Below are 14,268 nucleotides of genomic sequence, written 5' to 3' on the forward strand. Positions count from 1 at the left end.
TTATCGCTGTCCAATTTGTTACAAATTTTATCAAATATAGTAGATATGGTGAATGCCAATCCCTGACAAGCACCGACGGGTCCATAGAAAAACTAGAAATGCCCATGTGAAATATCAATTATCAGCCACAATTTTATTAGAATGGGCTCGAAAGCACATGCCTCTTATATGTTATAACCAGAATCTCCCATTGTAGAAGATCATGGAAACTATACATCACTTTGACTCCTATTTTATTAGCTACGACTACACACCTTCCAAAAGTAACATAAATTCAAAACTGAAACATCGAAAATTATGATTAAATCTCTCATCATAAGAGAGATTTGAATTAATTTACACAGAAATACACTTTCTTGCAACGGATGATTCTCCATTATTGCATTAAGCTCAATTATTGGAAAAGATTGCAAGAATTAATCAAAAAGAGATGTTTTACATGTTGCTCTAAAATAAGAAGCACAAAAGGGGAAATATGGATATGCAATGGGCAACAAGTGGTTTATAAAGCAAGATAAGGGCGGTGGCGACATAATAGCCAGAACTACCATACCAATCATCAACAATGAACAAACAATCAGAACTCTGTAGATCTGCAACTTCTCTAGAAACACTGATTTTTGGGGCACATATGGTTAGTAATTGCTTTACACACACACACACACACACACACAGAGGGAGAGATGATGCCATGACAGAGATAGATGAAGTGTGTGCTTGGAAACTATTTGTCCAAGTCAGCCATCAATTTCCAAAACCCAGAAGTATGTGGGCCTTTTCTTTTCTAGTGGACCCCAAACTCCCCAACTTGTGAACATACCATCAAAATCAAAACCCATATCTAAATAAGAACAACAAAAGCAATAACGTCCCACTCTAGCACTTGTTGCTGCTGCTTTTGTTTTTTTGATCCTTTCATGGATGTAATATGTATTGCTGAATGATTCTTGACAGATTCAAAGCTGCAAGTCTGTACCCACTTACATTTCATTGAGACATAGGAATTAGACTCAAGTAATTATAACAAAATTCAATGCATGCAATTTATCTCAAATTAGAAAGATATTTATGGTAGTGGGCTTTGCAGCATCCAGCTGTCTTACAGTTTTTTTGACATGAATGTAGAATGAATAGAAGGTGCAAGATGAGGGGATATAGATAAATATTTTGCACATAAGTACCTAAAAAATAGCCAATACAAGTAGCTAATGGTGACTGTCAAGTGGTTGTAAATAAAGAAATTGATAAGGAAAGATTAGTAGCACAACTTGAAAGGTCGTTTTCATTCACCACCGTATAAATACATTTCACAATCTTTTAGCATTAGGAATCAACAATCTTCTGTAGGTCCAATAACAAGCTGGCTGTTATATGATATACCCCACTTTGGGAAAATCTTTCCAAAAATAGCACTGATTTTGATTGTTTCTTTTTCTTTTTTTTTCCCTTTTTCACTAAATTCTCACCTGTATAGTTTAGAAGAACAAGAATGTGGCCTAGTTCTTGGCATCTCTTCTGTTGTTCTCTTATAATAAACTGCAGTCAATTTACTTCTCGAATGTGATAAAAGCAATCATGCCAAGCTCGAAAAGGTACAGATTGCAGGAGGGTATGAGAGGAAAAATAAAAAGTATTCTGAAAGTGAAATGCAAGTTTACCAAACTATAAATTCTGCATTTTTGCTAGATCGGAAGATTCTACATATTTTTGCAGGCAAAATTATGACATCAGCATCATCTTGTGCAACATATTGTGAATACATGGTAAAACCAAAAGGAGAAACAGGGCTGCATAGTCATTTCAAAAATTGTCAAAAGCAGTTTACAGTGACTCACTGTGTTCTTAAGGCTTTGATCCAATCGATTTCAACATTAAAATCACCAGGTCCGGATCTGGCACCTGGGATGCCACCTTCTGCATTAACTGATAGAGACATGCCGAGGATACGGGACTGATTCATTTCCAGCTTTTCATTTATAACATTTCCTCTCCATGTTGGCAAATATCGAGCAAGAGGAATCTGAAAAAAGGTTATTGGAAAGTAGGAAATAAGATAAACTGTTTACATGCACTAGAACAAAAACCTCTTTATAAATGCACAAGACGTGTGGTGTTCTATTGTCCATCCGATAATAGCACTCTTTTATCAGTACAGAACAAGTAGCAAAAAAAAAAAAAAAAAAAAAAAAAGACAGACAAATAATTTATTTGACAAACTCTAACCAACCAAAGCTCACTCACTCACCATTATTTTCTTTAAGCATATAAATGCTGGTATTATGAAAAGTGATTTCATCAAATAGCTCCAGCTTATTGTACAACGTTAATAGATTAAAGAATGGCCTCATCCATTACAACAGGCATATACAACCCTTCACTTTAATAGCAGAGGTAAAGTATGTGTACTCCACAATATATCAATACCAAGTCAGTAACCGGTGGAAATGGTTTAACCAATAAACTTGGAAATTAATTTCCAATGTTAGCCATTAATAGTTAAGTGCATTACAAGCATTTGGAAACACTGATTTCATTTCATCTTCTGTTGCACTGCTATTAGCAGTGAATTTCATCTTCAACGAGCAGAAGCTTCATAATAATGCACAAACCCATTCTCTATCCCATCATAATAGAAACAAATATAGGAGAATTTATGTGTACTAATGATAACTGTAAAAGAATCAGCTTGGTGTGTAACTCATCACAATACATATCAATCAAATACAGTCAATAATATAAAGATCACCACTGGTGCTTGAAATGCAGGGTTACAAAGAACAGCTAATGCTGACATAATGCCTCAAAACATAATCATGAGGAAAACATAACTTGCCTTTGCAATATACCAATTGTCTTCAGGTACAAAAACAAAAGCTTGCCATGAATTATCTTCCATTTGTCCAGGTGAATTTACCCAATTCTCTGTATATATCTGTATCATCAAATTTAGAAAGGGTTTAGCATTAAAACTCACAGCAAAAGTTAAGTTGTTTATTTAATAATTAATAGAGGCCACAGCAATTGCAATACAAGCTCTGTGTTTCTTTAATTACATGAATGAAGAAAACAAAAACTCACAGTGGATATGTAGCATCTTCCATCACCTTTAAGCTTTAGAGCAATTGTATCATATGCATCTAAATCAATAAAACCATCAAACTGCAGAAGATAAACATTGAGAAGTTAAATCTGGTTGTATAACAATGAACTTTGATGAACTAAGTTTAAAGGATGTATAGTTTGCAGGGCAACGCCAATAAATTTGTTTTACTTTCAATTTGATACTTCATGAATTTCAATGTATTTCTTTCCTCAATCAGACACTTGATTCCTATACCTTCTTGGATCGCATTCCACAGAAACCGCTTCGAGTTATATTCCACTTTGAGCCCTCAGATACATCCAATGAAAGATTCCCAGAGAAAACCCCTATCAAGAAGATCAAAAGCGATAAACATTTTGAGTTGAAAAGACTGGAAATGAATAAATAGAGATATTAAGAAAGATTGTTCTTTTTTTTTAAAATAAGAAAACCAATTCACAATGTTCTCATCAAGTAGTGCAAATGTTGCAGCTGTAAACAAAAGAAAGGAAAGAAAAGAAAAGATGTTGCACAAGATTCTGCTACAGGAAAACCTTCAAAATAATTTATCTAAAAGGGCAAACTTCAAGACAAGAGAGGGTAGAATCCAAATGGAGCTAGGATTCTTACTAATAGATTTAACAGAAACTGAAAACTTATGCAAAATGTAATATCTATTATGTGAAATGGAAAGAAACAATATTTTCAGAATAAGGAGATCAAAATCACGAGTTCAAGGTTGGTACTATTATGTTTAAAATGTCAAAATGCAATCATAGTCTTAACTCAGCGCCCCAAAAAAACTGGCTTCTCTCACTCTTATGAACTGATTCTGAACCAACTCCAGTTGGTATAAACCAATAATAACCGAAAAAAATAGAAGGGTAAAAAATATATGAAACCAAAATTAACAGATTGCTTCACTGAAATATGGGTGTTTGGCTTCATAACATCATTGCTAACAGACAAAGAACTATATGTACAATAGAACAAAACAGTTTGCTAAAGTAATCATATCCAAAGTGAATTCCAAAGAAGAATCTATAACTATCTCAGGTTTTGACTAAGAACCCATGTTTCACATTACAACAGTCTCCAATATATCATGAGATTTTGGGTCCATAGAGAACAAAAGACAGGAAGAATGTATATGTGTGTGTGTATAGGGAGAGAGAATATATAATTTGAAGGGATGGCTTCCTTTTTGCGGAGTAGTATAACCTGTTATGCATAATTGCCAAAGATTATGAATGCTAATTCTTGGATCAAAGTTTTTCATCACAACTTTCCTTTCTATTTTAACATTTAAGACCTTTTTTTTACATGATGAATCTTACTTAAAAGCATCACATTGATATAAAGACAAAAAACTGTCATCTGAAGAAAAAGCTCTCCAGGTGTAATCGTATGTTGTGAGAAAGTGAATAGGCCAGTACCCTTTAGCCCATTTCCAGCATCTGTGATCTCCAAGGAAGCTGATGATAAACCTGAATGAATAAAGAAATAATAAAACTACTGATCACCATTTTAGTCCCTCAACAGATCACTGTATGCTTAATACTTATTTCTTCTTTCAAATGAAAATATGCTTTAACAAATTTAAAGATTTCATTTATCAAAACCTTGGTAATTTATTGCATGCATGACATTGTATTAACCATACTCATCCAGCATAAAATTGACCAGAGAAAGGTTGCAGAAAATCAAACTGTCCATTACCGTGAATTTCTGCATGTCCTACATACTGGCAAATTTTTTCACATCAAGTTTGTTTCAGACAGATGATAGACATGCAAAAGAGATATTGAAATTGCATATATGTACCTCCGTATTCAGAATCTGAATATAGATGCCATTTTTTTAGCTCTTCTTTTGAATTGAAATTAAAAATGAGCCTTTCACTTGGAGGCATCAAATCTTCAAGACTCCCAGTGAGAGCTACAGTAAAGAGTAAAAATGTCAAGTAACGAACAACATAAATTGCATAACAAAAAAGTAATACAAAAGAACTACAGAAGAATCATGCATCATAGGAATTGAATATATCAGACTAAAAGATAATTAGACAAATGGAAATGAAGAAATATTTTTGAGTCAAGAAAAAAAAAATTAGTATAACCATTTTACTCTGTAATCTAGAGTGTAGAGGTATTCTTAAACTCAACTAGCTTGAAAAGGTGCATTCTTTTGACGGTAATGAAAGGGGGAAAATGAGGAATGTAAACCGTGAAACCTATTTTTTCCATTTTTAGTCTTTTATGCCTCTTATGGGTTAAAGCAGAAGCAGAAATGCAGCATCTTCTGTTTCTTAAGTTTCCACAATAGTAAACTAAGGAGTTTTCTCTCTATCCATGGTTTTATTTTACATTTGTTATCAAATATCACAAATTCAGAACAAAAAGTTCATAACATTACCCTTCTTTGTTGCATTGAGAGAAGCTTGCCAAAGCGCGCGAAACCTGGACATCACTACTCCACCTTAAACTTCCTCCACAAAACATCCGAAAAAAGAAAATTTCCAGATCAATTATGTCTATGATTAAATTCGAAAATAAAAACCATCAAATGATAAAAGGAAACCAATGAGAGCTCAAAAAATCATTTAATTTACTGAGTTATAGATAAAAATAGGGAACCCACGCGAAGAATACTAACTTGATTTTTACAATTAGCAACTGGAAACAAGTTTTAATATTGAGTAATTAAAACCTTTCATTCGGCTGATTAAAGCACAAGACGAACAAAGAAAGAGAAAAGCTAACTGAGAAAGAAAGAGAGACTCACTTCACTTTCAATTTGCATTGCAGTAGTACCTAGTGGTAACGTCAGTCATCGATCGCCGTTCGCCATCACCGCAATGAGATAATTTAAGGCTGAAGATGATGAAAAAGTAGTGTGCTTCTTCTTCGTTGATTTTTAGTTCTTAGAAACGGCGTCGCAAGTATTCTCAACCACAATGCGGTGTCGTTTCGATCGACAATTTTTTATTAATTTGGGCCCAATATATACAAGATACCCAAAAATACTTTTATTTTCCAATTTCCCCATGAACTTAGACAAAGATGCTCAATTTAGCCTATTTTTATGATGGGTCAGCGCGTGAGCTGAAAACCATATGAAAAGCGTGACCTCCAAACAGTCCCTTGCCTTTCCACATTCGCTGCTGGCTGGAGGATAAAGATGAGATGCTGAAGGCAAAGAGGAGGAGCTTCACTTGACGAAATCGAAGGGAAAGAAACAAGAGAAATTGCGGTTTCATTGGGCCTATATTGGGCTAACAATGAGGCCCGTATTGAGCTAAAGGGCTACAGGGCTAGAAGCAGAACTTGAAAGTTTCCTAAAACCTACACGAGATTCGAATGTATGATTGTATAAAGCCCATGAGAACATTAAATTCACTGCTTTCATTGGTTTCCACCACAATGCTTATCACCAATTGGATAAAAAAAAAAAAAAAAAAAAAAAATATTACCCTCATTTGTCCTAAATGTAGAAAGAAGCACCATATATAATTAAGGACAAAATGTCTTCTTGAAATGAATAAATTAAGGTAATATGTCCTTTCTAAGACTAGTTCTTCCAAGGAAAAAATGTACACAATTCGTACTCTAAATATGTATTATGAGGATCTAAAGCAAAATCCAAAACAGTACTCTTTTCAATATTTACCTTGAAGACAAAACCCAATTGATTGGTGAATTACGTGCACTCAATTCCATAATCAGATGACAAAATCTTACTAGCAAATTCCTGATAAGTACAAAATTATATCATAAACTAGTATTATAGGATCATAAATAAAAATTAGCAAATCTATAAGTAATCCACCTTACCCTGTAACCTTCTTGTCACGGCAATCTAGCTATTAATTATTATTATTATTATAACCCCATGAATTGAAATTCCCATTAATAAATCACTATCACGTAATGTGAAAAGTATAGTATATATCCCCATTAATGAGTTGCCATGAACAATAGCTTGAAACCAGTAAGAGGGATAAGATAATGGGAGTCAAAGCTAGTAAGTTGAGCAAGTTCATTAATGGAGCTAAAGGTATTAAGAGAATAGGAGTTGGTTCTCCATCAACTCCTAGAGGTTATGTGCCAGTTTGTGTAGGGGTTAGTGAGAATAGTAGTAAGAGATTTATTGTTCATAGAAGAGCATTTGGTGATGCAGAATTCTTGGAGCTTCTTTGCAAATCAGCTGAAGAATATGGATTTTGTAATGAAGGTGTTTTAAGAATTCCATTCGAAGCCAAGGATTTCGAGGAGTGGATGATTAGAAGAGGCAAGAAAACGATTAGTAGCGTTAAATCAACGTAATTAGTCTTCATTTGCTTTGTTTATAATTTGATTGCAGATAAATGTTATGCTTAATGAATTTGTAAATAGCCTTATTAGCAAGGAAATTCTTATCTATTTATATCTGTAGCATCCTCCTTATATTCATGTATCTATATCAATAGATGTGTCGTTTATCTTATTTTTTAATATTATAATATATATATATATATATATATATATATATATATATATATATATATATATTTTAAATCCATATATTTTACAATTTTGAGGGTTTTTTTTTTTACATTGATTTTGAGGTTGTTTTTTATTCAAATGGTATCTTATTACCAAATTTAGATATTATTTTTTTTATTCATTAGGAGGTCAAATAAAGTGAAAAAACATTATGGACTATATAATATGGGTAGTCCTTCCCTAACCAAATTAGTAAAAACTCTCGTGATCTGACACCCGACCACATCTTCTTAATATGTCTTCTTTTTTTCGTTTTTTTCATTTTTCAATATTTTTTTTTTTATATTTGCACGAGGTATCTAGACCCGTGTCCACTGGATTAATTTCTGCTCGCTCTTGAAGGTAAAGGGACTAAGCTGGAGGAGTTTGTATTACGAAAAATCAAACCTATGACCTAAGTCATGATGATCAACTCCGCAAGTATTCTTTATTAATAAACTACCTCATTCAGGTTCAATGATTTTAGTTAGCGTAATAGAGCCAAACTGATGGATTGAGCCAAAAATAAATAAAAATAATGACACTATTTGACAGCTTACCCAATACTTGCAGCTGGCAGATAACTAGTTGTCAAATGGAAGATGAAGGAGAAGTTGATGAACAAAAAGAGTATATAGAAAGGATCCAATCCATCATAATTTGAGCAAGTTGGCCAATTCTCAAATTAAAACAAATTTTTGTTGCCAAGTAGGAGGCAAAAAGTGACCCTGTGGTGTGGGCAAAACGCCCATAGTTATTGCAGGCTAAGGGCACATTGATTATTGACTGCCAAATCTTGGTGCTTTGAGCCCTTGACTTGTTTTTCTTTCTTTAGTAGCTAAGCCAAAACATAGCCCCATCTCTATTGAACTTAATTTGTATTCATGTACCTTTCAATTTATGGTCATTTTCAACACTTGTCAGCTATTGCACTAGGAATCATGACTTAGATTTTCCCTCCTTTTTATGTATATTAATACTGCCCATTTTATAATTAGCTTACCCATATATATTAATATATAATTCCCAAGTTGCAAAGTCATGATATCACAACATGAACCCTAATTTCAAGATTTGCGATTTTTCGTTATTATAATTTTTTTTGGGATTTCGTAGAAATTTTCCTTCCAATCCAAGCGTGTCTTATCTCTCGAGTCACTTTTTACTAAGAATCAATTTATTAAATGGGATATTAATTAGCATATCAATATTTAAATAATTAAAGATTTGTCTTACAATATAGAGAATAAATTATTTAAATTTGATGAAATCTAACAATTTATTTTAATTTATAAATTTCCGAGGAGGTAGTTGGTTTTATGTTTTTCATAGTTGTTAATTCATTTCCCCACTTTTTTCTGTCTTTAATTATAATAATATAGAATTCTTGGTTATAGTCTTTGTCTGCAAGCCAAATCTGCTTGTTAAATATATATATATGCATCACCAACCGCATATATAATAACAAAATCAAAACATATAATAATGAATGTCAATGCTTGTATAAATGCTAAGAAGCATCTCTAACTACCCAATCATTTGCAATTAACTTATGTATTTTCCCAACTGATTTTATAAGTTACTCAACAATTAAAAGTAGTTACTCACATGCTTAGTGATTAATTAATTTGCATGTTATGTCTTTTACTGATCTCGTCTCCTACTCCAGTACTCCTAGCTAACCCCACACACCCCAATAACTACGGTAAAAGAAAAAAAAAAACAAAAAAAGTGCAGCAAGACTTATATATATGTACCCAGAAGAACAGAAGCTTAATTATGGAATCTGCAGAGTGGAGATGGAGGGGCATTTTGATTGATTGGACTGTTTAGGACGAACTGAAAAGGAGAAATTAAGGTCCTACGTCGTACTTGGATAATTTACTAGCTACAGCTGTGTTTACTGCACTGCATTACTAGTTAATAGTGATGAATTGGATTCAGAAAAGGAAATTACAGAGTTAAAGTCTTTGGGACCCAATTTAATGATAAAATCTAAAGAATTTATTTCTTTTTCTTTTTGGAGAATAAGACCAAAATTAATAAGGGGACCAAGAAAGTTTCTTTGCCATGTTGCTTGGTACTCAGACAAATATATATAAAATCCATAAATTTCAAACGTTGTTTAACATGTTTTTTTGGAAGAGGTAGAGTATGTTCAAATCGGTACGTAAGTAAAGTAAGGAAGTGTAATTTTCAGGTAAGTGTACAAAGTATTTTTATTATTATAAGTTCTTATTGTAACCATTTCTATTACAGGTTGAATTTTCCTTTTCATATGTATATATACATTTAAATGCCAGATTGATTCGAAGGTTTTTAGGTTTAAATCAAAGAAGATTCTAAGTAATTTCATTTCATTGCCAACCTGTAAATTATTGGCACGAAAGGTTGAAGCGACTTGACCAAGACAACAAAAATACAAGAAAGGATGATTAAAAGAAAAGCCAAAAAGGCACAGGAACAACAATGAAAATGGAATTTGTATAGCTAGCTACAAACTTTTTTGCATTTAACAATATTTTCATTTACTAGTTAATAATAACAATCCTAAAAAACTACATTAATTAGAAACCCTAATTAGAAGCAAATCCAAAATACAAAAATTAATAATAAAAGAAGCTAATTAAAATTCAACATCCACCATTAAATCAATTACTGGGTTAATATCCTCACCATACAAATTCTACTAGAAAAAACAATTATGAGGATAGTCACATACCCTTTGGGTATAGGGATACTCGCAGTAATACTAGCTAATTAGTTATTAGCGAGTGTAGTAAAAGTCAGCAAGCTCTTCCATGGAGCCTAACTGAGAGCCACCGCCTTCAAGCATCCATAACAAATGCTCAAACAACACAACTTCACAAGAAATGACTACTTGTCCGTCATCAAACCCACCTGATCTTTCTATCAATTCTTGAAAAAGAGGATGGCAAATGACATCAGAGCTTAAAAGATATCGCCGTCTTGATTTACCGACGTAAACTGCTTGGAGTTCCCTTGAAATGTTGTCTTCGATCACGTCAGTACTAGCAGCAATGGAGCTGTTTGTACGACCCAGCTTAGTGAAAGATGGCCATCTCTTTATTGCTGACTTGAGCTTTGTTAGCTTTCCAATCTTGGCCATGTCTATGTATGTTATTGAGGCTTTTATTATTGTCTGTGTATGGAAATCGCAAGAGAGAGAGAGAGAAAGAGTTTTAGAAACTGAGTTCAAGTTTTTGGGAAGAAAGGAGGAGGAAGGTTCCTATATAAGAGATTGAGACAGTGTTTGAGAGAGAGAGAGAGAGAGAGAGAGAGAGAGAGAGAGAGAGAGAAGCATATACGTGCATGGCCCACTGTTTGATATATATCATTACCAGCTAAGAGAGAGACATTTTAGGCTTCAAAACCAGTTGCTACTTTGTTTGGCATTCTTGGTGGGTGCTTCTGTATTTTTGTTTTTTTTCATGTCTAATTACATACCAACCCCTATGCATATACTAGTATGTATACAGTATACATACCTGTATCAACAATGGATAGTAGAAACACAAATATTTCTTATATATTTTTAAAGATAGTATTTTGGATCATCAAATGTATCCATCCCATACTCAAAATCTAAACGAGATTTGAATATCGATTCGAGTATATACTCGAAAATCCGAAATTTGCCAAAATATCACTCAAATTCAAAATATTTAATAGAATATTTATAACTCTATTAATTTGCAGAACTATGAGTAATTGTCAATGGGTGGTCATACGGCAGATGCAACCCACGTGAATAAATAATCTTATTGAGTGGCTCAAGATCATAACCTAGATTGCCCTTTTCTCATAATATTGCTGCTAGAAATATACAGATTAGCATCAGATAAAGGGTATATTTTCTTTTCCATCAAGTAGAAATGAGTATAAATGTTGGATACTGAAATAATCAAAATCTAAAAGGGTAATTAGGAAATAAAGATTGATGATTAGTATGATGCTTAATTGGTTTTTTCTATGATTGGCAGCAACAAGAGTTGTTGGAGGGTAAGGAGCCAGTGGCTCCCATCTGTAACACCAATTGGTGCAGTTTCAAAACATACAGCAACCCAACAAACAAGGGTAACAACAAGGTGGGCATCTTCTTTGTGCGTTACAATTAGAGTACTCCTTTATCATTTGTCTTTACATACTGTGCTTTTCTTGAGCTTTTTGTTACCAAACACAGCTCTTTAGATTGTCCATTTCACATACCTATCTGTACTTGGAATCCTCCATCAACTTTAAACATACAAGCCCTTTAAGATTTTTTTTTTTTCTTAATCAATGCTCACCGACATTTTCTTTCAAGCTAAAAAAGTGAGATATTTTATACATTGACTTACTATTTTAACGCTCACCAGTACTTTAAAATTAAACAATGAATTCAATCTTAACTCTAACATAGTTATAAATTGAATTTACTCTTTGTCTCGTTGATAAAGTTTGAATCTTTTGTTATGGTGAATGGAGGTTAGACATGTTGTTTCCAATTCCAACCTAGCTAAAGACGAGAGAGGTCCAGTAGTGGTCCAAAGGTCATATATAGTTATAACATAATATCAATTACTGCAATAGATAGGTACCCACCACCTAAACTTGTACAAACAACGTGTTTGCTCCTTCTCTCTGGGGTTAAGAACAACCAAAAGTAGGAGTCTAGCCCTAAAAGTTTACCACACCTCTAAGGCGTGGTGACAATGTTGCTTGAGTAACAAGGCCACTTGATCCTCCACAGTCCCATTTGGTTCCTTGCACTATTATATTATAGTTAGAAGGCACTTCTGTTCTAAAACTTTGGCTTAAATAGTCGGTGAAACCCATATTTAAGTCTTGAATTTATCGTATTTTGCCTATTAAATTCTTCAATTTTTAGTATCAACATTAAAAATAAGGTTTAGTATTAATAGATGAAAGTTAAGAGGCTCAATTTTAGCAAAAACGAAGGGAAGTTTCAATCAAATCCAATGTGCATTTAGCTGTGAGTGTTTATCACATATAGCATGTCCCTGCATGTGTGTGCATATCTTTGGCAAAATTATTGCCAAAAGGTCAGGCATGCTATATGTATACAAATCCATGGGAGATTTTTAACTTTTTTCTTAAAATTAATCACACCAAATCTTGAAGAGTAGGATTTGTTTTGTAGGCTCGAAGGCATGTGCTTTAGGATTAGGGGAGTTGACACAACAAAAATTTGGTACATGGTGTGCATGTGCTTCACAAATTAGCTAGAAGAAAAATTTATGATCATGTGGACTTTGGGTGATTATGCCATGTGCACTAACTAATCATTGTCATTTTATGTTTAATTACAATATTAATTTAAATAAAATAACTAGTAAATCAAAAGTATTTAGTTCATTATACCAACATATAATTGCAATCAGTATTAAGAATATTAAGTATATTTTCAATTTATTGAGCTTAATTTTTTGCCCCCTGCATAGCCACAATGTAAATTTCTTCATTATCCTCGTTGGGCTATAATTGAGAGTCCAATTGAATATTAATTGGGTATGCAAAAAGCCAGGTCGAGCCCATTAATCTCTGAGCCCAAAGACTACAGGCTATGCTATCGTGGCTCTGGCAGATGCTTCCACGTCAACTCCAAACCGAAAAGGATCAGAGGAAACCACACACGTGCACGCACCGGAAAACTCCATAAAGCTTGCGATTCTTCCCGACTCTTCTTTTACCGCTCTGGAATTTTCCTTCCTCTGCCGTTATATTGGTCGCACCACTTTCTTGCAAAATAAACCCGAATTCCAACTTCCACACAACAACAGAATTTCCCACCCTCTCTCTCATTTTCTCATCAACTTTCCCGATAAACAATCACGTCGTTAACGGTAAGTTAAGAAGATGAGCCGAGTAGCAGATTCGAATGTGTTCGATGCAATGAGTCAATTGTTCAGTATACCGGAGAGCATCGAGAAATTCATGATCCATTCGCGATCTAATGAAGCTAATGAGAACAAAGGCGTAGGTGCCATTCCAGCCGATATCTTGGATACCTCTAAAGAGTACATTTTTTATATGGATGTGCCTGGCCTGTCTAAAACTGATATTCAGGTAGAAGACTGAAATTCCTCTGTTTTGTTATATTTGTTGGAATTTTTTATTCTATGATTCTCTGTGACTGATTTTGTTGTGAATTGTTTATAGGTGACTGTTGAAGATGAGAGTACGCTGGTGATTAAAAGTGGAGGGAAGAGGAAACGCGAAGATGGGGAAGAAGAAGGCTGCAAGTATATAAGGCTTGAGAGGAGAGCACAGCAGAAGCTAATGAGGAAGTTCCGGTTGCCTGAAAATGCTAATGTGTCCGCTATTAGTGCTAAGTGTGAAAATGGGGTTTTGACTGTTGTAGTTGAGAAGCTTCCTCCACCACCCAAGCCTAAGAAAGTTGAGGTCACTGTCTCTTAATTGAAGAGTCTTTCTCTGGTTTTGAATTTCTTGTTTTGGTAGATGGATTTAGGGATTCAGTGTTGGAGTTGTAAATTTGTAATGTAAAAACTTTTTGGCTGGTTTCAAAATGGCAAAATTGTGAAGTTGAAATGTACTTCAATGCACTTCAGTTATCATGGTTTGTGGTTGTTTTGGTCATCCTCTCAATTTCAGAGCTTGTGCACTTCAATGTGAAAATTT

General features: G+C 33.8%; 4 protein-coding genes across 8 annotated transcripts; 2 read left to right on the top strand and 2 right to left on the bottom strand.

Moving 5' to 3' along the window:
* Positions 1-269: 269 nt before the first annotated feature.
* On the bottom strand, positions 270-6,024 carry LOC105631349 (putative complex I intermediate-associated protein 30). 5 transcript variants are annotated; one of them, XM_012213438.4, is made up of 9 exons: positions 5,867-6,024; positions 5,498-5,566; positions 4,907-5,020; positions 4,519-4,569; positions 3,338-3,429; positions 3,079-3,159; positions 2,834-2,932; positions 1,836-2,020; positions 270-970 (listed from the first exon to the last, which is right to left on the bottom strand). In XM_012213438.4, the coding sequence occupies exons 2-9, from the start codon at positions 5,547-5,549 to the stop codon at positions 916-918; spliced, it is 729 nt and encodes a 242-aa protein (XP_012068828.1). In that variant the 5' UTR covers positions 5,550-5,566; positions 5,867-6,024; the 3' UTR covers positions 270-915. The 5 variants fall into 5 exon arrangements, with proteins under 5 accessions (XP_012068828.1, XP_012068825.1, XP_012068826.1 ...); XM_012213435.4 differs by having other exon boundaries at positions 270-979; XM_012213436.4 differs by having other exon boundaries at positions 270-979; positions 5,498-5,570; positions 5,867-6,007.
* A 944-nt stretch (positions 6,025-6,968) lies between these two features.
* LOC105631669 (auxin-responsive protein SAUR15) lies at positions 6,969-7,549 on the top strand. The gene has a single exon (XM_012213844.4). The coding sequence runs from the start codon at positions 7,090-7,092 to the stop codon at positions 7,405-7,407; it is 318 nt and encodes a 105-aa protein (XP_012069234.1). The 5' UTR covers positions 6,969-7,089; the 3' UTR covers positions 7,408-7,549.
* Positions 7,550-10,211: 2,662 nt separating this feature from the next.
* LOC105631348 (auxin-responsive protein SAUR78) lies at positions 10,212-10,877 on the bottom strand. Its single transcript, XM_012213434.4, has one exon. The coding sequence runs from the start codon at positions 10,733-10,735 to the stop codon at positions 10,373-10,375; it is 363 nt and encodes a 120-aa protein (XP_012068824.1). The 5' UTR covers positions 10,736-10,877; the 3' UTR covers positions 10,212-10,372.
* Positions 10,878-13,354: 2,477 nt separating this feature from the next.
* Positions 13,355-14,226, top strand: LOC105631347 (HSP20-like chaperones superfamily protein). Its single transcript, XM_012213433.3, has 2 exons — positions 13,355-13,695; positions 13,789-14,226. The coding sequence occupies exons 1-2, from the start codon at positions 13,486-13,488 to the stop codon at positions 14,044-14,046; spliced, it is 468 nt and encodes a 155-aa protein (XP_012068823.1). The 5' UTR covers positions 13,355-13,485; the 3' UTR covers positions 14,047-14,226.
* The last annotated feature ends 42 nt before the right edge of the window (positions 14,227-14,268 follow it).

The sequence above is a fragment of the Jatropha curcas genome, chromosome 1, assembly GCF_041381405.1.
Source record: "Jatropha curcas cultivar XTBG-Jc1 chromosome 1, XTBG_Jcur_1.0, whole genome shotgun sequence".
NCBI lineage: Eukaryota > Viridiplantae > Streptophyta > Magnoliopsida > Malpighiales > Euphorbiaceae > Jatropha > Jatropha curcas.

Excerpts from the sequence above, each read along its gene's own strand:
- LOC105631349 (XM_012213435.4), bottom strand. The coding sequence starts at position 5,549 with ATGTCCAGGTTTCGCGCGCTTTGGCAAGCTTCTCTCAATGCAACAAAG. Across the intron at positions 2,933-3,078 it reads GAAGATGCTACATATCCACT|ATATATACAGAGAATTGGGT; the intron begins GTGAGTTTTTGT and ends TTGATGATACAG. Across the intron at positions 2,021-2,833 it reads ACAATTGGTATATTGCAAAG|ATTCCTCTTGCTCGATATTT; the intron begins GCAAGTTATGTT and ends ACCTTTTTTCAG.
- LOC105631669 (XM_012213844.4), top strand. The coding sequence starts at position 7,090 with ATGGGAGTCAAAGCTAGTAAGTTGAGCAAGTTCATTAATGGAGCTAAA.
- LOC105631348 (XM_012213434.4), bottom strand. The coding sequence starts at position 10,735 with ATGGCCAAGATTGGAAAGCTAACAAAGCTCAAGTCAGCAATAAAGAGA.
- LOC105631347 (XM_012213433.3), top strand. The coding sequence starts at position 13,486 with ATGAGCCGAGTAGCAGATTCGAATGTGTTCGATGCAATGAGTCAATTG. Across the intron at positions 13,696-13,788 it reads TGTCTAAAACTGATATTCAG|GTGACTGTTGAAGATGAGAG; the intron begins GTAGAAGACTGA and ends AATTGTTTATAG.